The sequence below is a fragment of the Zophobas morio genome, unplaced genomic scaffold, assembly GCF_036711695.1.
Source record: "Zophobas morio isolate AGI-343-1 ecotype UQ-CSIRO unplaced genomic scaffold, CSIRO_AGI_Zmor_V1 ptg000028l, whole genome shotgun sequence".
NCBI lineage: Eukaryota > Metazoa > Arthropoda > Insecta > Coleoptera > Tenebrionidae > Zophobas > Zophobas morio.
The window spans coordinates 4,980,062-5,001,917 of NW_026972133.1; the positions used below are offsets into that span (position 1 = coordinate 4,980,062).

The 21,856-nt window shown below is 39.5% G+C and overlaps 6 protein-coding genes across 7 annotated transcripts; 4 read left to right on the forward strand and 2 right to left on the reverse strand.

Moving 5' to 3' along the window:
• Positions 1-5,893: 5,893 nt before the first annotated feature.
• LOC135137051 (adult-specific cuticular protein ACP-20-like) lies at positions 5,894-6,492 on the forward strand. Its single transcript, XM_064066589.1, has 3 exons — positions 5,894-5,929; positions 5,983-6,168; positions 6,220-6,492. The coding sequence occupies exons 1-3, from the start codon at positions 5,918-5,920 to the stop codon at positions 6,490-6,492; spliced, it is 471 nt and encodes a 156-aa protein (XP_063922659.1). The 5' UTR covers positions 5,894-5,917.
• Positions 6,493-7,473: 981 nt separating this feature from the next.
• On the forward strand, positions 7,474-8,058 carry LOC135137167 (adult-specific cuticular protein ACP-20-like). The gene is made up of 3 exons (XM_064066759.1): positions 7,474-7,491; positions 7,581-7,691; positions 7,741-8,058. Exons 1-3 carry the CDS (start codon positions 7,480-7,482, stop codon positions 8,014-8,016), a joined length of 399 nt encoding a protein of 132 aa, XP_063922829.1. The 5' UTR covers positions 7,474-7,479; the 3' UTR covers positions 8,017-8,058.
• Positions 8,059-8,130: 72 nt separating this feature from the next.
• Positions 8,131-12,259, reverse strand: LOC135137164 (uncharacterized). Of its 2 annotated transcripts, none has more exons than XM_064066757.1 (5): positions 11,707-12,259; positions 9,387-10,177; positions 9,046-9,337; positions 8,563-8,783; positions 8,131-8,510 (listed from the first exon to the last, which is right to left on the reverse strand). In XM_064066757.1, the coding sequence occupies exons 1-5, from the start codon at positions 12,199-12,201 to the stop codon at positions 8,213-8,215; spliced, it is 2,097 nt and encodes a 698-aa protein (XP_063922827.1). In that variant the 5' UTR covers positions 12,202-12,259; the 3' UTR covers positions 8,131-8,212. The 2 variants fall into 2 exon arrangements, with proteins under 2 accessions (XP_063922827.1, XP_063922826.1); XM_064066756.1 differs by having other exon boundaries at positions 8,563-8,984; positions 11,707-12,258.
• Positions 12,260-12,439: 180 nt separating this feature from the next.
• On the forward strand, positions 12,440-14,590 carry LOC135137166 (uncharacterized). The gene is made up of 4 exons (XM_064066758.1): positions 12,440-13,286; positions 13,334-13,625; positions 13,678-14,108; positions 14,155-14,590. Exons 1-4 carry the CDS (start codon positions 12,505-12,507, stop codon positions 14,459-14,461), a joined length of 1,812 nt encoding a protein of 603 aa, XP_063922828.1. The 5' UTR covers positions 12,440-12,504; the 3' UTR covers positions 14,462-14,590.
• Positions 14,591-14,635: 45 nt separating this feature from the next.
• LOC135137052 (uncharacterized) lies at positions 14,636-18,531 on the reverse strand. Its single transcript, XM_064066590.1, has 5 exons — positions 18,301-18,531; positions 17,339-18,111; positions 15,717-16,008; positions 15,231-15,655; positions 14,636-15,114 (listed from the first exon to the last, which is right to left on the reverse strand). Exons 1-5 carry the CDS (start codon positions 18,529-18,531, stop codon positions 14,703-14,705), a joined length of 2,133 nt encoding a protein of 710 aa, XP_063922660.1. The 3' UTR covers positions 14,636-14,702.
• Positions 18,532-19,312: 781 nt separating this feature from the next.
• On the forward strand, positions 19,313-21,453 carry LOC135137024 (uncharacterized). Its single transcript, XM_064066563.1, has 4 exons — positions 19,313-20,150; positions 20,232-20,523; positions 20,579-21,009; positions 21,062-21,453. Exons 1-4 carry the CDS (start codon positions 19,366-19,368, stop codon positions 21,378-21,380), a joined length of 1,827 nt encoding a protein of 608 aa, XP_063922633.1. The 5' UTR covers positions 19,313-19,365; the 3' UTR covers positions 21,381-21,453.
• The last annotated feature ends 403 nt before the right edge of the window (positions 21,454-21,856 follow it).

Genomic DNA, 21,856 nt, shown 5'->3' on the forward strand with positions numbered 1-21,856 from the left:
CTAGGAGGCCCTCAAGATTCTTTCACATTCTTAAACTAAAGATGTTAGAGGCCTTCGAGATTCTTCCAAATTCTTAAAAAAAGACACTAGGTAGCCCAGGGATTCTTTGGCATAGAAAAAAGTCACTAGAAAGTCTCCAAGATTCTTTCACATTCTTAAAACAGAAGCTAGAAACCCCTGAGATTATTTCTCATTCTTAACGAAAAAAGAGCAAGAATCCCCAAAATTCTTCCACATTTTTAAAAAAGGAGACACTAGGGACCCCAAAGTCCATTAATATCCTTAAAAAAAAAAACAGTAAAAGCACCCAAGATTTTTTTACATTCTTAAAACAAAAAACTAGGAACCCCAAGATTCTTCCCATTCTTAACAAAAAAGAAGACCAGAGGGGCCAAAATTCTTCACAATTCTTAAAGACATTAGGACTCTTCGAAGTTCTTCCATATTTTTTAAAAAAAGGACACTAGGAGGCCCTCAAGATTCTTTCACATTCTTAAACTAAAGATGTTAGAGGCCTTCGAGATTCTTCCAAATTCTTAAAAAAAAGACACTAGGTAGCCCAGGGATTTTTTGGCATAGAAAAAAGTCACTAGAAAGTCTCCAAGATTCTTTCACATTCTTAAAACAGAAGCTAGAAACCCCTGAGATTATTTCACATTCTTAACGAAAAAAGACCAAGAATCCCCAAAATTCTTCCACATTTTTAATATAAAACCATTAGGGGCCTTCGAGATTCTTTCGCAATTTAGAAAAAAATTACTAGGAAGTCCCCAAAATTCTTTCACATTCTTTAAAAAGGGGACACTAGGGGCCCCAAAGTCCATTAATATTCTTAAAAAAAAAACAGTAAAAGCACCCGAGATTTTTTTACATTCTTAAAACAAAAAACTAGGAACCCCAAGCTTCTTCCCATTCTTAACAAAAAAAAGACTAGAGGGGCCCAAAATTCTTCCCAGTTCTTAAAGACAACAGGACTCTTCGAAGTTCTTCCACATTTTTTACAAAAAGGACACTAGGAGGCCCTCAAGATTCTTTCACATTCTTAAACTAAAGATGTTAGAGGCCTTCGAGATTCTTCCAAATTCTTAAAAAAAAGACACTAGGTAGCCCAGGGATTTTTTGGCATAGAAAAAAGTCACTAGAAAGTCTCCAAGATTCTTTCACATTCTTAAAACAGAAGCTAGAAACCCCTGAGATTATTTCACATTCTTAACGAAAAAAGACCAAGAATCCCCAAAATTCTTCCACATTTTTAATATAAAACCATTAGGGGCCTTCGAGATTCTTTCGCAATTTAGAAAAAAATTACTAGGAAGTCCCCAAAATTCTTTCACATTCTTTAAAAAGGAGACACTGGGTGCCCCAAAGTCCATTAATATTCTTAAAAAAAAACAGTAAAAGCACCCGAGATTTTTTCACATTCTTAAAACAAAAAACTAGGAACCCTAAGATTCTTCCCATTCATAACAAAAAAAAGACCAGAGGGGCCCAAAATTCTTCCCAATTCTTAAAGACATTAAGCCTCTTCGAAGTTTTTCCACATTTTTTTAAAAAAAGGACACTAGGAGGCCCTCAAGATTCTTTACATTCTTAAACTAAAGATGTTAGAGGGCTTTGAGATTCTTCTAAATTCTTAAAAAAAAGACAATAGGTAGCCCAGGGATTCTTTGGCATAGAAAAAAGTCACTAGAAAGTCTCCAAGATTCTTTCACATTCTTAAAACAGAAGCTAGAAACCCCTGAGATTATTTCTCATTCTTAACGAAAAAAGACCAAGGATCCCCAAAATTCCTCCAAATTTTTAAAATAAAACCATTAGGGACCTTCGAGATTCTTTGGCAATTTAGAGAAAAATTACTAGGAAGTCCCCAAAATTCTTTCACATTCTTTAAAAAGGGGACAGGGGACACTAGGGGTCTCAATGTCCATTAATATTCTTAAAAAAAAACATTAAAAGTACCCGAGATTTTTTCACATTCTTAAAACAAAAAACTAGGAATCCCAAGATTTTTTCCCATTCTTAACAAAAAAAGACCAGAGGGGCTCAAAAATATTTCCAGTTCTTAAAGACATTAGGACTCTTCGGAGTTCTTCCACATTTTTTTAAAAAAAGGACACTAGGAGGCCCTCAAGATTCTTTACATTCTTAAACTAAAGATGTTAGAGGCCTTGGAGATTCTTCCAAATTCTTAAAAAAAAGACACTAGGTAGCCCAGGGATTTTTTGGCATAGAAAAAAGTCACTGGAAAGTCTCCAAGATTCTTATTTTTCATTCTTAATGAAAAAAGACCAAGAATCCCCAAAATTCTTCCACATTTTTAAAATAAAACCATTAGGGGCCTTCGAGATTCTTTCGCAATTTATAAAAAAATTACTAGGAAGTCCCCAAAATTCTTTCACATTCTTTAAAAAGGAGATACTAGTGGCCCCAAAGTCTATTAATATTCTTAAAAAAAATAACAGTAAAAGCACCCAAGATTTGTTTACATTCTTAAAACAAAAAACTAGGAACCCCATGATTCTTCCCATTCTTAACAAAAAAAAGACCAGAGAGGCCCAAAATTCTTCCCAATTCTTAAAGACATTAGGACTCTGCGAAGTTCTTCCACATTTTTTACAAAAAGGACACTAGGAGGCCCTCAAGATTCTTTCACATTCTTAAACTAAAGATGTTAGAGGCCTTCGAGATTCTTCCAAATTCTTAAAAAAAAGACACTAGGTAGCCCAGGGATTCTTTGGCATAGAAAAAAGTCACTGGAAAGTCTCCAAGATTCTTTCACATTCTTAAAACAAAAAGCTAGAAACCCCTGAGATTATTTTTCATTCTTAATGAAAAAAGACCAAGAATCCTCAAAATTCTTCCACATTTTTAAAATAAAACCATTAGGGGCCTTCGAGATTCTTTCGCAATTTAGAAAAAAATTACTAGGAAGTCCCCAAAATTCTTTCACATTCTTTAAAAAGGAGACATTAGGGGCCCCAAAGTCCGTTAATATTCTTAAAAAAAAAAAAACAGTAAAAGCACCCGAGATTTTTTTACGTTCTTAAAAAAAACTAGGAACCCCAAGATTCTTCTTATTCTTAACAAAAAAAAAGACCAGAAGGGCCCAAAATTCTTCCCAATTCTTAAAGACATTAGGCCTCTTCGAAGTTCTTCCACATTTTTTACAAAAAGGACACTAGGAGGCCCTCAAGATTCTTCAAAATTCTTAAACTAAAGATGTTAGAGGCCTTCGAGATTCTTCCAAATTCTTAAAAAAAAGACACTAGGTAGCCCAGGGATTCTTTGGCATAGAAAAAAGTCACTGGAAAGTCTCCAAGATTCTTTCACATTCTTAAAACAAAAAGCTAGAAACCCCTGAGATTATTTCTCATTCTTAACGAAAAAAGACCAAGAATCCCCAAAATTCTTCCACATTTTTAAAATAAAACCATTAGGGGCCTTCGAGATTCTTTCGCAATTTAGAAAAAAATTACTAGGAAGTCCCCAAAATTCTTTCGCATTCTTTAGAAAGGGGACACTAGGGGCCCCAAAGTCCATTAATATTCTTAAAAAAAAAAAACAGTAAAAGCACCCGAGATTTTTTTACATTCATAAAACAAAAAACCAGGAACCCCAAGCTTCTTCCCATTCTTAACAAAAAAAAGACTAGAGGGGTCCAAAATTCTTCCCAATTCTTAAAGACATTAGGCCTCTTCGAAGTTCTTCCACATTTTTTAAAAAAAGGACACTAGGAGGCCCTCAAGATTCTTTCACATTCTTAAACTACAGATGTTAGAGGCCTTCGAGATTCTTCCAAATTCTTAAAAAAAAGACACGAAGTAGCCCAGGGATTCTTTGGCATAGGAAAAAGTCACTACAAAGTCTCCAAGATTCTTTTACATTCTTAAAATAGAAGCTAGAAACCCCTGAGATTATTTTTCATTCTTAATGAAAAAAGACCAAGAATCCCCAAAATTCTTCCACATTTTTAAAATAAAACCATTAGGGGCCTTCGAGATTCTTTCGCAATTTAGAAAAAAATTACTAGGAAGTCCCCAAAATTCTTTCAGATTCTTTAAAAAGGGAACACTAGGGGCCCCAAAGTCCATTAATATTCTTTAAAAAAAAAAACAGTAAAAGCACCCAAGATTTTTTTACATTCTTAAAACAAAAAACTAGGAACCCCAAGATTCTTCCCATTCTTAACAAAAAAAAAGACCAGAGGGGCCCAAAATTCTTCCCAATTCTTAAAGACATTAAGCCTCTTCGAAGTTTTTCCACATTTTTTAAAAAAAAGGACACTAGGAGGCCCGCAAGATTCTTTCACATTCTTAAACTAAAGATGTTAGAGGTCTTCGAGATTCTTCCAAATTCTTAAAAAAAAGACACTAGGTAGCCCAGGGATTCTTTGGCATAGAAAAAAGTCACTAGAAAGTCTCCAAGATTCTTTCACATTCTTAAAACAGAAGCTAGAAACCCCTGAGATTATTTTTCATTCTTAATGAAAAAAGACCAAGAATCCCCAGAATTCTTCCACATTTTCAAAATAAAACCATTACGGGCCTTCAAGATTCTTTCGCAATTTAGAAAAAAATTACTAGGAAGTCCCCAAAATTCTTTCACATTCTTTAAAAAGGGGACACTAGGGGAACCAAAGTCCATTAATATCTTAAAAAAAAAAACAGTAAAAGCACCCAAGATTTTTTTACATTCTTAAAACAAAAAACTAGGAACCCTAAGATTCTTCCCATTCATAACAAAAAAAGACCAGAGGGGTCCAAAATTCTTCCCAATTCTTAAAGACATTAGGACTCTTCGGAGTTCTTTCACATTCTTAAACTAAAGATGTTAAAGGCCTTCGAGATTCTTCCATATTCTTAAAAAAAAAGATACTAGATAGCCCAAGCACACTTTTGTATTAAAAAAAACACTAGAAAGCCTCCAAGATTCTGTCACAATCTTGAAATAAAAACATTTGGGGCCTTCGAGATTCTTCCCAATTCTTTTAAAAAAAGACACTAGGTAGCCCAAGGATTCTTTGCATACAAAAAAAAATCACTAGAAAATCTTCAAGATTCTTTTATATTCTTTAAAAAGATGACACTAGGGGCCCCGAGGTTCTTTCATATACTTAAAAAAAAAAAAAACTGTAAAGGCCCCCGAGATTTTTTCAAATTCTTAAAACAAAAAACTAAGAACTTCAAGATTCTTTCCCATTTTTAACAAAAAAAGGACCAGGAGGGCTCAAAATTCTTCTGAATTTTTAAAATAAAGAAACTAGGGGTTTCCGAAATTCTTCCACATTCTTTAAAGAGTGGATACTCGGAAGCCGCCAAGATTTTTTGACATTCTTCAGTATAAAAAGATAACACTAGGGGAAATGATATACATAGTGGAACATCTCTTTTTTGAAAAAGTCGTCTGAAAATTCTCAAAAAATTCAGGATCTTTCCCTTGCTGATTCCAAAAGTATAGCGTGTATAGGGTCACGGGTCGATATTTTCGAAATATTCTGTGGAAATTCGAATTTTCTAGAAAATTCTAGAAAAACGATTGGAGTTATCGAAGAAATGAGGCCGGAAGTGACTTCTGTTGCCCAAAATCCACAAAAAAATGTGTTAGTTAAATTTCGAAAATTGTAAAAATTTTACTTTTCAAAAAAGTTGTCTGAAAATCCCCAAAAAATTCTAAAACACAGATTTCGAAGTTCTCATTCCAAAAATATCTAGGTAGTACCTCATTAGCACTCGAACACACGATATGCTTTTGGTTAGTAAAATATTGCATCATTTCACTCACAAATAATCTATTCAAACAAATAAGTTGTTTACTTGAATTTTTCGAAAAATATCTAAAGTAAATGTAACTCAACCAGTATAAAAGCCCCGAGAAACTGCCAAATAACCAAACCCAAACATCCACTCAAGCCAGCAGAATGATCGCTCACGTAAGAAATCTTCACTGAACACCAACACGATTACCAATCACCACCATTCACAGGTGTTCATAATCGCCGCCGTCGCTGCCGCCGCCAGCGCCGGCATCGCCACCTCCTACGCCATCGGCGGCATCGGCCTCCGGGGGCTGGGAGGCATCGACGACGGTATAGGTCTAAGAAGACTGGAAGGTCTCGACGATGGTTTAGGCTTGAGAAGACTCGGCGGAGAGAGAATTGTGGATGTTTACGTAAGTACCACTTTTCCACAATTTTTCAAATCATTGTTTTTTGGAAAATAGGCGCCGCCTAGGTACGAGTTCAAGTACGGCGTGGGCGACCCGAAGACTGGCGACCGCAAAGAGCAGGCTGAAGCTCGCGTCGACGACGTGGTACGAGGAGAGTACTCGTTGGCCGAACCCGATGGTACCATAAGAGTGGTCAAGTACACCGCCGACGACAAGAATGGGTTCAACGCTGTGGTATCCAGGATTGGGAAAGCCGCACACCCTGAGATTATTTTGGCCAGGAGAGGAATCGAACTGGGGGGAATCGGACTCAAGCGTTGGTTGTAACTGGTGGTTCATCTTCGGGAGAGATTTTGTTGTATATATTGTAGTCGAGTAAAGGAACAATAAATGTTTACTTAAAAACCGTTGTTATTTTTTTATTTAAGAAAATCGTTTGGTACTTTTTTATTTAAAACGAAACTAAGTACTAACTGAGTTTGGGAATAGTGGGTCAGGAAATCCCCAGATTAGGATAATATATTTTATTTGAAGACTTAAAAAGCTTTTAAATGCTTAGATGTAACATAGTTACAATTCACACAAAAATATAGAGTATGCTACGGAATGAGTAATTTTTGGCTGTGGCTTCATCTTCACTGTAAAATAATATAGTACAGGTTTTTTTTTGGTACGTTGTTGCACTGATGTTTCTTAGGCCTTGAGGTTGAGAAATTATTTCAAAAATATTTTGAAAAACCACCAAAAATCAGTTTAGTTTTAGTCCAGAGCCGGCCGGCTGCGATGACTATCAGAAACAATTATTGCTGCATAATACATAATAATTAGGTAACATGTTAATACAAATTCATATTCATTATTGCAACTTCACTCGTAAAAAATCGCTTCGGAATTGGAGCAATATCACGACGTGGGCAGAACAAACCAAAAACGACCACCAAAAACGCAAAAATAACTAAACGAAAACCGGTCATCCCGGGAAACTTTCCTCTCCGTAAATCACCCGATTTTTAGCTCGACTTATCGCTAAAATATCCACAACAACCACGATTCTTAAAATCACTCAACCGTAAACTAAACCAGGCTATTACCGGCAAAAATGTCGCTTACGCAACAATCGCCCCCATTTCATCCCCCAAACCCTCCCAGAAAAATTAACCTCGCACCTAGTGGGGGTGAAAACGCGAACTTTCAGCGCAAACATTCAATGGGCGGCAGTTTTTTCGAAAACGGTTAAGGTGAAGGGGTTTTCACGATATATAACCAGCAACGCCGGTACTCCGGCAGTACTCAAGTCGCACCAATTCTTCCAGCATGCTTCCCCAAGTAAGTACCTTCCGGCTGTGACAACAACGATGTTACGCAAACCGGTACCACTTTCTGACGCAATTTAAGCGACGACGTGGTCATTGCAGGTTTTGGCTTTGGCGGTCCTGGTGGCCGGCGCCAGCGCCGGAGCGATCGGCCTGGGGCTGGGTGGTCTCGGCCTGGTGGCTCGCCACGATGTGGGGGTGGTGGATTATCACGTGAGAACCAGCGGTGTGGTGGTACCGGATTTGATTTTGTGATTTGCAGACTCCGGCCAGGTACGAGTTCAAGTACGGAGTGGGGGACCCGAAGACTGGCGACCGCAAGGAGCAGGCGGAAGTGCGGGTTGGGGATGTGGTCAAAGGGGAGTACTCTTTGGCGGAGCCTGATGGTACCATTCGGGTGGTGAAGTACACCGCTGATGACCACAACGGGTTCAATGCTGTGGTGTCGAGAGTGGGGCATGCGGTGCATCCGCAGCCCATTTTGGTGTCGAAAGGGCTGGCTCTGGGGGGCATCGGGCTTGGAGGACACATTTTGTAAGGAAAGGTCGGATTTGTGGGGCTGAAATGGATTATGGCAAGCGCTGCTCATCTCTTCTAGTGTTTTTTTGTAAATATGCTGCTCTATGTGTTATTTATCTATAATAAATAGTCGTTCTTAATCATGGGTGATTTTATTTGAAACTGCTACCACTTTACTACCATTAAAAAATTAAAATGCATGGGTTGGTTTTGAGCTATTTTCCCCAAAACCATTTCGGAATCGTTGCAGTGAGAACAGACTTCAAGTTTGCTACAATTCCTTTCTTGGCGCACTTATCCCTCGCGTCGAAAATTTCTTGAATCTTCGGCCCCATGTGCTTCAATTTGAAAAGTTTTTGAGCGTCATTGTGTACACTTTCGTCAGTGATCTTTTCTCCGCCTGGAAGTTTCTGCTTCTGGCCAAGAACCTTTATCAGTTCGTCGTGCTTTTTTAAAGCGTCGGTTAGATTCACGATAACTTTCATGTTGGCCTTCTTTCCAAGACTCTTCTGACTGAAAAGGCAATAGTTTTAGAAAAAACTGTTCTCAAATTCCTAGAACGTACCTTTCCAAATTTAAGTAGATGTACTCTCTGTAAGTGTCGTACGCCGACGTCATGGCATTATTCTGCAAATAATACGCAAACTTGGCTGCACAGTCACTTATGAACTTCCGTTCGTCCTCGAGTTCATTTCTTTCCTGTGTCAGCTTCTTGATTAGTCTGTCGAGCTTCTCGCGTTGTTTTTGTTCGCTCGTAATATTCGTCTGCACGCCTTCGTCCACGATCTGTTTTTCAACAATTCTAGTATCGTAGTAAATATTCATATGTTTCGAACCAGGACACTCGCAGTGTTTACAATTGAAACCCCAAGTCATCTGGCTGCATGCCCTCAGGCTCCAGTGGCCTAGTATTTCGTAATTCACTTTTCCTAGTACACAAGGATCATGGCATTTCGTTTTATACTGAAACTTTGTTGTGTTACCGACCTAGAAAAAGTGTTGCTTGTAAACACGGCAAGAAAGTACACCCAAAACAATTGTTTCTTACCTTGACGGGTTCCACACAACTTGCGTTGGTGCAGACCAAAACTGCGTGGTCGAGAGTGATTATTTCCAAGTCGATGGCCGACTTATACAGTTTCTTTTTCAGTTCTTCAATGCTCACACCTGCTTTCTTCGATTGTTCATCTTTTCCTTCTAGTTGGATGATCTTTTCTTGCAAGAGCTGCGAAATATCGGACAACGGTTTCGACAGCTGGAGAACCAAATCCTTCGTTTTGTTAATGCTGATGGTCTGCTTGAGGTTGTGCGGCTCCAGCTCTTTAATATATGCCATAAATCTAAAAAACCAGAGAAGAATTTTTCGTTGAGTTACTTAATTATGAATACCTCAGAATTTCTTCGCAAGAGATTTTCCAGCTCTCCTGACAGCTTCTGATCGTCATCTCTCGCAAAACCACCTTGTGTTCTAGCGCCAACAAGTGCTTGAAACTCTCATTATCGAGACAAAAAACGTTCTGCTTCGTTATGGGAATGACTATATCTTTATTCTCTTTGGTAATTTTCGCCGTCAGTTCCCTCAGGATAGGCAGCGTGGCACCTGCGGTGTAGTCACTGCCTTTGGCGTTCGTGAACAGGAAAACCACGTTCCTGCAGGCGCTTTTATGGAACTGCGACAAGACTCTCTGGACGCAGTAGCTGAACAACGTCGTGTTCCTGTCGTTCGTGGGCTTCATAAGCAGGCAGATGGCGTTGATCTTGTTCAGCTGAGCCAAGTAGGCCAAAATTTCTTCGCAGTTTTGGTTGTCCCTTTCCACGCCCTCGGTATCTCCAAGTCCTGGGGTGTCGATCAGGCGGATGAGTCTGTCCCCTCCGGCGGGGAAAACGTACGTTTTGACCGACTGGGTGGCTGACGAGCCCACTTCTTGTCTTTCGTTGCCGTCGTCACCCACCTTTATGGACTTGTCTTCTCCAGTTTTGGCGTCGTAGACTGTGACTCGGGTGGGTATGAGGACCACGGCTTTCGATTTTCGGGCAATATCGAAGGTTTTGCTGTTCACGTAGTTGGCGAAGGAGTTGATGAAGGTGGATTTGCCGACACCGGTTTCTCCGAGAAGAAGGATGTTGGTGATGTCGGGGGTGTCTTCAATGTGGAGACTGGCAGTGGAGACAGTAGGTTCCTGCGAATGATAAACTTCTTAGGTTTTTTTTTGGAATTTTAACTCCTTTCTTGTCGTATTATAGAACACGTATACGCGACGGAATAAGATGTGGAGTTCCAGCTACGAGCTTGGTGTCGGTGTCGGTGTCGAGGTGACCGACACCAAGCTTGTCGCTGAACCGAGTCTGAAGATCGGCGTATAACGCCGCGCAATAGAAAGAGAGAGAGAAAGAGAGGGAAAGAAAGAAGAAAAGAGAGAGAGAGAGAGAGAGAGAGAGAGAAAAATATACTATCAAACAGCATGTACATGAAACGCTTCATAAAGTGGTGCACCCCCAGGATGCTCAAAGAAAACACAACCTACCCCGATTGCCAAAATCCAAACAGTATGTAGACCACAATGATCCTCAAGATGCAGAAGTCATGCACAGCTAACTCGTGAAACTCTGTCTGAGTGCAGAGGTTGCTCGAAGAATTATTCTTGCATGAAAGTATATTGCGGTCAGGCCATTAGTGTGTGTACGCGTTGACGGGCAGCGCCTCCTGTTCGCGGCGGTAGTAACTAGCGACTCAAGCGACAAGAGCGAGAGTAGCGTGGGCGTCATCGAGAGGGTGCTACGGTCCATGCTATAACTATTTAATAAAATGTGTTCGTTTGACCAGAGATAATAGAGTTACGACAGCTTTTGAATTCTTCATAACAAATGCATGGGAATGAAGCGAACACGAAATATGACATAAAGGACCGGTGGGGGGTGCAAGATTTGTAGTGGTAAACCTAATATTACTAAACGTGACATAACGAACGAAAAACGCGAACTCTGAGACAACCTCAATTAAATATGATGCGATGGTTAAGAATTATATTTAACAAATAATATGTTGTTAGTAAGCACAGGGACAGTTTTATAAAAATAACACTGATAAGTAAACCGATGATTTTCTACACCTATAATTAATTATTAACTCATTGGAATTGGTAAATGCTCTATGAATGGGACAAAATGATTAATTTCCTCTGTTTTATAGGTTGCTTCTGTAGTTCCCTATTATGGAATTTCAATGTATAAAATATACTCAATCAAATGAATTAATGAAAGCATGAGAAAATTAATGACGTCGTATACGTGTTTAATTTATATAACTTGACAACGCAGAGTTAAAACTCCATCTGTGCGTCCCTGGGTCGACGCACTCCTTTTTTGTTCAAAGAAGTTAAAGGAATCCTGGGAACCATTGGTGTTTTGGTTTTGAAAGCATTTGAAATAATCTTGAGATCTCTAGATCCAATTGAATTGACGTAATAGTTTGATAAACTTAATGGCTTATTTTCATCCGTGCATCAAGTCACGTATGCTTCGCTGAATTCTCGTTCTTATCTTTGTTATCTGTTACAAACTGTCCACGTCGTTGGATCGGGGAGATACCCATTTCTGGATAAATAGACTGATCCATAAAGCAAAGGCAGGTAACAAATATTTCGTAACAAGGAATCAAGTGTATCCTTTCTGAGAGTACAGTAAATTTCAACAAGAAAAGACAACTCACCGACTTATCCACAGGATCTTCCCTCCTAGTCTCTTCCTTCCTAGTTTCTTCCTTCCTAGTCTCTTCCTTCCTAGTCTCTTCCTTCTTAGTCTCTTCCTTTTTTTCTTTGAAGGGCTTCGACGTCGCGCCGTCGGTCGTCTCAGAAATTTCGCTTTTAGCATCAGAGTTTGCTTTCACCTGTTTCAGCATCTCTATTTGATTACGTAATTGCTCGATCATCTCGTCTTTACTTTTAATCAAAAGATCCTTAACTTGTATAACTTCATCTTTCTGATTTAGAAGTAGCTGGTATTCCACTCCGGCCACATTCGTTGAGGGGTTTTTACACGACGTGCAAGTAAATGTCGAAGAGTTAACAGGCTTACCATCGTTCAGACTTTTGGCACACGTTGGGTGGAATCTACAGGAACACTGGACACATGTAATGGAGGTGAAAACTTTCTTGTTGCACTTTTTGCAGAGTGCATTACTCATCTTTGAGGTGGTCGGAGCCATTTTGGAGGGTCAGAGAAGGCAGAACCTTGTAGGAGCTTTCATCGTTGTTATCTTAAGATAAACTTGTTTACGGAGAGTTCGTTAGTTATCCGGAAAAAAATCTTGAAAAAATGCGATTCTTCGAATGGATTAGATTTCATTTATCTTCTTTTGCAATACGATCTAAAAACAGTTCTGTAAATCCCTGGCGTTCAAATAAGGAAATATTTTATCAAAAGATAAACACCTTCGATTCGCTTTTCCCCTCTAAGAGCGCATTATTTGTCCGTTGTAGTCAGTTCAAACGCGTCTTTCTAACCCAAAATGTTCGACAACTCCGAAATCGAGGATTCGCCCAACACGATCAACATCCTGTTGATGGGCGAAACCGGCGTCGGAAAATCAACGTTCATCAACTCGTTCGCCAACTACATCCGCACCAGCAACTTCGAGGAGGCCAAAAAAATGAAAACCCTCATGCTCATCCCCACCCGGATCACCGTCTACGACGCCAGCTCCATGGAGGACCGCAGCCTGACCATAGGTTCCGACAAGAACGAAAAGCAGGATGTGGGTTCCTCGGCCACGCAGGGCGTCAAAACCTACTTGTTTCCTCTAGAGGGCGAAAACTTGCTCCTGCGCTTCATCGACACGCCAGGGATCGGGGACACGGCGGGTCCTGACAAGGACGACCAAAACTGCGAAGGAATTTTGTCGTACTTGTCGCAGCTGAACAAGATTAACGCGATTTGTTTACTGATGAAGCCCACGAATGATCGAAACACGGTGCTTTTTAGCTACTGCGTGAGGAGGCTTTTGTCGCAGTTGCATAAGAGTGCGTGCGATAATGTCGTTTTTCTGTTTACTAATACCAAGGGGAGCGACTACAGGCCTGGGGCGACGTTTACTATATTGAAGAGTCTGGTAGAGGAAATAGCGACTGAACCGCCGTTTGTGAAAATCCCGATTAACAACACTAACGTTTTCTGCCTGGACAACGAGAGCTTTAAGTACTTGCTGGCTTTGGATTATGGCGTGGAGGTCAATGCACGCACGCTGGAAAGCTGCAAGACGAGCTGGCAGATTTCCTGCGAGGAGATTTTAAGGTAATTAGCTAATCGGTACCAACGTAAATAAAAACGTTACGTTTCAGATTTATCATCTACGTCAAGAATTTGCCTGCCCACAACGTGAAACAAACCATAAGCGTCAACGAAACTAGAGAATTTATTCTGAAACTGTCGAAGCCGCTATCCGACATCTGTCAGCTGTTGCAGGAAAACATCATCACTTTAAAAACGAAAGAAGAAGAATCGGCTAGAGCGAACCAGACGATCGATGAGCTTAAACGACATTTGTATAAACCGGGAGTCGATTTGAAGATTATAACCCTCGAGTATCCTGCTACGGTGTGCACAAACTTTAGCTGTGTTGACACAATAAAGGTGATCAAACATCGATTCGAACAATAGAATTTTTACAGTGGAACGATTTTAGGTGGGTCGGAGCATCAAGATCGTCTACAAAACGAGATGCCACGAGAGGTGCCTTCTGGGTGTCGTCACGTACGACGTCATAGGCCACTGGAGTCTTGTAACTTGCAGCGAGATGTCCAAATTCAAAATTCCGATTTCTTGCAAGCACTGCGGATGCTCCTACAAGGACCACATGACGATTTTCTACGACACGAGGGTCGTGGAGAAGCAAATGATCGATGAAGAAGTCGAATCCGAACTTCACAATGAAGAAAGGCAGCGCCAAAAAATTCTGGCGCTTGTCGAGGCAGTAAAAGTGGAAAAACGCGAACTCGAGAGAGAACTGGACTACATAAGCCAGTGTGCGGCGAAATTTGCCTACTTTCTTCAAAATAACGCTATAACGTCGTCGTACGACAACTTCAAGGAATACGTTTACTTGTCGCTGCAAAGGTAGAGAAAAGTTTTGTAAAAAAACACTTATTTAAATTTGTTTCAGGCAGAAAAGTCTTGGGGACAAAGCTAATCTGGACGTCGTGGCGAGTTTGACTGAGATTTTGACCAAACACGACAATTTGCTGGCGATATTGAAGGAGAAACGTTCGCTTGTCGATGGGAGAGAAGTGACGGAAGAAAGCATCTACAGAGATGCGGAAAGTCTGTTCAACTTGAAGCACGCGGGACCCAAAGTTAAGGAGATTTTTGATGCTAGAGCTGCCTGTGCGAAGAAAGGAGTCAAAGCTCATTTCAAAACTATCGTGTCGGAGAAAATCCCGAAGTGGTTTTTCGGACGTGCTTCCGAATAAATTGAAACATTTACATATTATGTAGTAATCAGTAGAATTGGTTGGGGGTACAAAAATTAACACGTGAAAATAAATTGTTGTAGTTTCAAGTGTAGCTGGATTAGTTTCATTAAAACTAGCTTTGACATGGCTTTGTTTTTTGTTCATATAAAACCACAAACGGAAACGAAACTATTTTGAAAACAATGCATATAATAAGTGTTAACAACATAACAATTGCACAAGAACAGCGGGGAAGACATTAATGGTAGTCGGGATAGATCGTAGATCCTCCATTCTCCAGTCGTGGAAATGCTTGCGTATCAAACTTCGATAATTCCGAAGCTTTGTTCTGAATATAAGATACCGCTTCCAAGGCTTTATTGAAAAACCAGGGCGGAATTTTTTTAGTGATAACAGACTTGAAGTTTGCTTTAATTCCATTCTGAACACACTCTGTTCTTGCATCGACAATTTCTTGAATCTTGGGCCCCATACGCTCCAGCTTAAAAAGTTTTTCAGTGTCATCTTCTATGCTTTTAGCAGTGATCTCTTCTCCGTCTTGAAGTTTCTTATTCTCCTTAAGAAACTTTATCAATTCATCGTGCTTTTCTAAAGCGCTCTGTAGATTGGTAACGACTTTGGAATTAGCTTCGCTTCCAAAACTCCTCTCTCTGAAAAGATGATTAATTAATAGTTTAAAAAAAAAATTGAACGGAAGTAATTTAGAGTGAACTTTCGGCGACATAGCGAAAATAAGACAAAAGACAGACGGTAGGAACGTAAGTACCTTTCAAGTGATAAGTTGAGGTACTCCCTGTAAATATCGTATGCAGTCGTGATGACATTGTTTTCTAAAAAATGCGCAAACTTCGCAGCACACTCGCTGATGAACTGCTCCTCCTTGATGAGTTCTTCCTTTTCCTGCACCAAGCTCTTGATGAGTTCGTTTAGCTCTTCGCGCTGTTCTTTTTCGCTCTTGATAGTCGTCTGCACACTTTCGTCTACGACCTGCTTTTCCACAATTTTAGTTTCGTAGTAGACATTCACGTGCTTCGAACCAGAACATTGGCAGTGTTTACAAATGAAATTAAAGAAACCGATTTGGTTGCAAAACCTGAGACTCCAGTGGCCCACTTTTTCATGGTTAATTTTTCCTATCCAACACCGATCCAGACATTTCGTTTGATGACAAAACTTTGTCTTGTTTTCGACCTGGAAAATGTGTTAGTTGTAGATAGAGTCAGAAGATGTAGCCAACAGAGATTTTTCTTACCTTTTCGAGCTTTGGACAACTCGAATTTGTACAAACCAAAACTGGATGTTTGAGACGAATTGTTTCCCAGTCGACGGTCGATTTATAAAGTTTTTTCTTCAGTTCATTGATGTTTAAGTCTGCTTTCTTCGATTCTTCCTCCTTTTTTTGGAGATCCATGATCTTTTGTTGTAAGAGCTGAAAAATGTCCGACAACGGTTTCGATAATTCAAGAACCAAATTCCTCGTTTTGTTAATGCTGACGGTGTGCCTTACATCATGAGGCTCCAGTGCTGTAACGTGATCCACGAATCTAAAAAATTAAGCCAGAGACGATTTTTTTATTATTACAGAGATAACTCAGTCATAAAAATGCGACTAGTGTGTCATTTAAAACAGCGACCAGGATAGATCTGATAGATGAATTTTATAAAAATAAAACTTGGCCTTCGGAAGAGCTAATGTGGATAATTTGGAAAAGTTATCAGGTTTATAAATCAGATTTGTATAAATACAATCTGGTGAAAATGAGGTGAACTTAAAAAAAATGGTTCTGTGGAACAACAGAACTTCCTTCGCCCCCGGAGTACATTCCAACAAAGCCTGCTTCTTTGAAAAATTATAAAAATTGTTTGCAATTTTTGTTTTCTCATAACCTCATCTAAATCGTAAATAACACCCCGCAACTTTTTTGCCTTGAATTGTTCAATTCTTTTTATTTTGCATTTTTTTTGTTTCTACAGTTTTTCGATTTACAGTTTCTCGAGTTTTTAATTTTTCATTTTTCAATTTTTCGATTCTTTAATTTTTCATTTCTTCAATTTTTCGATCTGCAGTTTTTCATTTTGGTTTTTTATTAATTTTTATTTTTACAATTTTTTATTTTTTCAGTTTCATTTTTTTCAATATTTCGTTGCTTCAATTTTTCGATTTGCAACTTTTCAATCTCCTAATGTTTCTTTTTCTTCAAATGTACAGTGTGTAACTTCGAGTTTTCCTTTTAAATTTTTAAATTTTTCGATAAGATAAATTCAGTGTAATACTAACAATAATTATACTATATTTACAAATTTTCGGAAAAGTGGAGAGAGTCCTCCTTGATTTTAACTAGTACAATAAATTTTCTGAATTGTTAATTTTTTTGGGCCACCTTGTATAAGAAGTTCTAAAATCTATGAGTGCATTGATAAACGACAATTATAGAGTTATATTTTGCATATTTCATTAGATGACGTCAGAAATTTTTTCAAAGGGGATAAACGAATAAATTTTGATTAAAAATCTACCATGCTTACGATAACCTTAAAACGCTTGTAAGATTTCGGAGCATTCGGTTTTGCGTTTTCAAAGTTAGACTACAAAATGTTAAAGAGTTTTGATTTTTTTTCCCAAAAATCTGGATATCTAGGGTAAAAACTGAACACGGATTTTAGTTAGCGCATTTTCGTCTACACGATGTTCCGAATACACAGTAGCAGACAAACAGACAGAAACGGGAAAACGGAGACCTATTTTTTCGTACTCTAGGGATCGTGAAACGTCGAGCAAACATAGAAATAGCTTACGCTCAGAAGGTAAACTTTTTATTAATTTAATCGAGTAGTTCTCATTAAGTATGAATAAATTATTATTAAGATGCATACCTCCGAATTTCTTGGGAAGAAAATTTCCAGCTGGTCCGACAGCTTTTCATCGTCGCCATCGACAAAGCTACCTTGTGCCCTAACGCCAGCAATTGTTTAAAAGGATCGTTGTCGAGACAAAAATAGTTCGTCTTCGATATGGAAATATTCTCCGTGATTTTTGTCGTCAAGTCTAACAAAATGGGCAGCGTGGAACCTGGAGTATAATCACTGCCTTTGGTATTCGTGAACAGAAAAACCACGTTCTTGCAAGCGCTCTTGTGAAACTGCGACAAGATCCGTTGGACGCAATATTGAAAAAATATCGTGTTCCTTTCGTTCGAAGGTTTCATTAATAAACAGATGGCGTTTATATGATTTAGTTGATCCAGATAAGCTAAAATTTCTTCGCAGTGTTGATCGTCTTTTTCCACACCCTCGGTGTCCCCAAGCCCCGGAGTGTCGATCAGGCGGATGTGTCTGTGGTCCGCTGGGAATACGTACGTTTTAACCGACTGGGTGGCCGACGAGCCCACTTGTTGTTCTTCGTTGTCATCTTTGCCCACTGTTATGGTTTTCATTTTTCCATTTGCGTCGTAGACTGTGACTTGTGTTGGTATAACGACAACGATTTTCTTATTTTTGGCCTCGTCGAAGGTTTTGCTGTTCACGTAGTTGGCGAAGGAGTTGATGAATGTGGATTTGCCTACGCCAGTTTCGCCAAGCAGAAGGATGTTAATGGTGTTGGAGTCATCTTCCGTGTAAAGATGGGGGATGCAGTCACTAAATCTCTCCTAAATAATTAAGTGTCTTTGATGCAAATAATGTAAGAACCATCCGAATTAAATAAGGGTTCAACGAAAAAAAGCCGCATTGGGATCGGTTCAAGCGTTTGCCAGCCTACAGATACACACATGGAGAGAGACAAAGCGGTCAAAGTTATAAACACACTTTTTTTCGTCGGGGTTAAAAAAACAACTTACCGAATCACTCTTACTGCCTTCATTCGCAGTCCCTTTCTTTTTTTCTTCAACGGTATTAGACGTCGCGCCGTGGGTCGTTTTAGAAACTTTGTTTCCAGCGTTAGGTTTGTTCTTTGATGGTTTTAGCTCACCATGGGCATCTTTCCGATTTGAGGCGCCGCGTTGGGTGGTAGGTACATTTTTTTTTACACTTTTTGGAATAAAACTTTTCTTTCGGGTGGTCGATGACATTTTGAAGGAATATTGAAGGTTCATAGAACATTTGAGGAATGTGCGTAGTCGTTATCTTAAGATAAAATTGCCCAAGGAGAATTCGTCAGCTATCCAGTTGTTTTTCTAACGGGAAAACCCATTTGCGTATATAGGTACTTATACATGAACAAGTAACCTCTTAAACTTTGAATTTGAAGAGTGAAAATCCTGACTATCATTTGTGTATTTACTGATTAGCGGCTGCCATTATTCTTCGCAAGAGATTATTTTTTGCAGAATTTGTTCTTGGCAAAAGAATGCTAAATATGTTTTTAATACGAGTAATACAGTTTCCGAATGAGTTGTAGACACCCCTAGACTTGTCAATTTTATTAATTTAATACGCCGTTCTGACTTGAAAAATAAAACTAATGAAATTTGTTTTTCGCACTTCCGGGAAAACTACTTCCTTCAGAGATTAAAATCTACACCATCGGAGCCAGGAGTACACGACGATGGCAAATATTTAAACCGACATTGTTAACTTGAGAAGACGCCTCAAAACCACATACAAATTTTCTGTAAACTTGTTCTACATACACAGGAGCAAAATACTCCGCAGAAATTAGCAATGTCTTCTTCACCTTGCTCATTCCTCTCCAAATATCAATTCGTCTAGACTAGCTTCATTCGTTTTCTTCTGTCGAACAAACTTGAGATCACTTGAGATACTCATCTTTACCTAACGTAAAACTATCGATATTCAAATAAATATTTTATCAAAAGATAAAACAAGTCGATTCGTTTTTTCCAACTTGCGTAGTAGTTGTCTGTTGTTTTTCAGGTTAAACCGTGTGTCCTCTGCAATTCAAAATGTTTAATCTCGCTGCTGTCGAGGATACGCCCAACACAGTCAACATACTGCTGATGGGCGAAACTGGCGTCGGAAAATCAACTTTCGTCAACTCCTTCGCCAACTACATTCGCACCGACGACTTCGAGAAGGCAAGAAAATTAACAACTCCTCTCGTGCTCATCCCCACCCGCTGCACCGTCTACGGCACGAACTCCATGGAAGGCCAAAACCTGACCGTCGGCTTCGACGAGAACGAAACCCAAGACGTAGGTTCCTCTGCCACGCAGTGCGTCAAAAACTATATGTTTCCTTTGGAAGGCGAAAACTTGCTTCTGCGCTTCATCGATACACCAGGACTCGGAGACACGGCGGGTCCTGACAAAGACGACAAACACTGCGAAGCAATTTTGTCGTATTTATCGCAGCTGGACAAGATTAACGCGATTTGTCTGGTGATGAAACCTTTGAACGATAGGAATACGGTGCATTTTAGCTACTGCGTGAGGAGGATTTTGTCGCAGTTGCACAAGAGCGCGTGCGACAACTTGATTTTTTTGTTCACTAATACCAAAGGCAGCGACTATACGCCCGGAAGCACTTTTGCTCTGCTGAAGGAGATGAAGGCAGAACTGGCGTCTAAACCGCCGTTTGTGAACATCCCGTTGGAAAAAAACAACGTCTTCTGCTTGGACAACGAGTGCTTTAAGCACTTGCTGGCTTTGAATTTTAAGATCGAGCTCTTTTCACGGACCCTGGAAAGCTGCGTGACGAGCTGGCAAATTTCCTGCGAGGAAATTGTGAGGTAACTAGATAATAATATAAATATAACAACCAGTTTTTGATCTAAATTAAATAACTATCTACCAGAGGTTTGACGTTTCAGATTTATCAGATATGTCCAGAATTTGCCGGCCCACAATGTGAAACGGACTATAAGCATCAACGAAACTAAAGAACTTATTCTGAAATTGTCGAAACCGCTGTTCGATATTTGTCAGTTGATGCAGGAAAACATCACCATTCTAAACACGAAAGAACAGGAATCGGCTAGAGCGAACCAAACAATTGAAGAGCTTAAACAAAATTTGTATAAACCTGTAGTCGATATAGAAATTGTAAAACTCGAGAATTCTGCTATGGTTTGCACAGGGTCCAAGTGTGTTGACAAAATAGAGGTAACCACTAATCTCTTCTGGAAAATTTTTACACTAAAAGTGAAACGATTTTTAGGTGGGTCAGATCGCGAAGAGTGCCTACAAAACGAGATGCCACGAAAAGTGTTTCCTGAGTGCAGTCACGTATGACGTCGTAGGCCATTGGCTTCTTGCGACTTGCAGCAAGATGTATACATTCCGATCTGCGCCTTCCTGCAAGCACTGCGGCTGCTCCTACAAGTTACACATGATCACTTTCTACGATACAAAGCTAGTTGAGAAGTCAGTATTCAGCGAAGATGTTGTGTCCGATATTGAGAGCGAAACGAAGCAGCTCCAAAAACTTCAAGAGTGCATCGACACAATAAAACGGGAAAAAGGCGAACTTCAGCAAGAACTGGATTACATAAGCGAGTGTACTGCGAAGTTTGCGTGTTTTCTTCAAAACAACGCTATAACGTCGTCGTACGACAGTTTCCAAGAATACCTTTACTTGTCGCTTCAAAGGTAGAGAACTGTTTTTTGTAAAAGAGAACACGTTTTGATTTCATTATTTTAGAGAGAAAAGTCTTGGGGACAGAGCTAACCAGGCTGTGGTGAACAATTTGACGGAAATTTTGACCAGACACGAGAATTTGGTGAAGGTACTGAAGGAGAAACTTTCGCATGATGTCGAAGGTACAGAAGTGACAGCAGAAAGTCTCTACAAAGATGCGCAAAAACTCTTTAACCTGAAGCATGCGAGGCCCAAAATTAAGGAAATCTTTGATGCCAGAGCTGCTTGTGTGAAGAATGCAGTCAAACCTCCTTTCAAAACTGTTGTGGCCGAGAAAATCCCGAAGTGGTTTTTCAAACGTGGCACAGTGGCACAAAAGTGAAAATACATGGCCAAAACTGTTAAAAATAAACATCTGTTTTTAGTCCCCGACAGAAAACAAGGGGTGTTAATAATTTTGTTTGCTTTTTCTCCCTGCGTGTCTATGGGTCTCCCATTTCCGTCTGTCTGTCCGTCTGTCCGTCTGTCCGTCTGCCGTCCCGGATTTTTATTAGACAGATAATCTCCGAAAGTACTCGACCGATTGTTGTGAAATTTTGTAGCTATATTAAAAATATCATGTAGATGGTAAAACGCTAACCAAAATTTGTCTAGTCATCCCCACCACTAATGCGATGACGTCACTTCAAAATTGTACATAGTAAATGGGTTTTCAATTGTATAAAATAACATAGTCCTACACATGTAGTTTACAACTCTGAATCGACTTTTCACCCGAAACGTCCAGATTTTTGGAAAAAAAATCAAAATTATAAAACAACATTTTGAAATTTATTTTTAATCTGCTAACCAGAATGC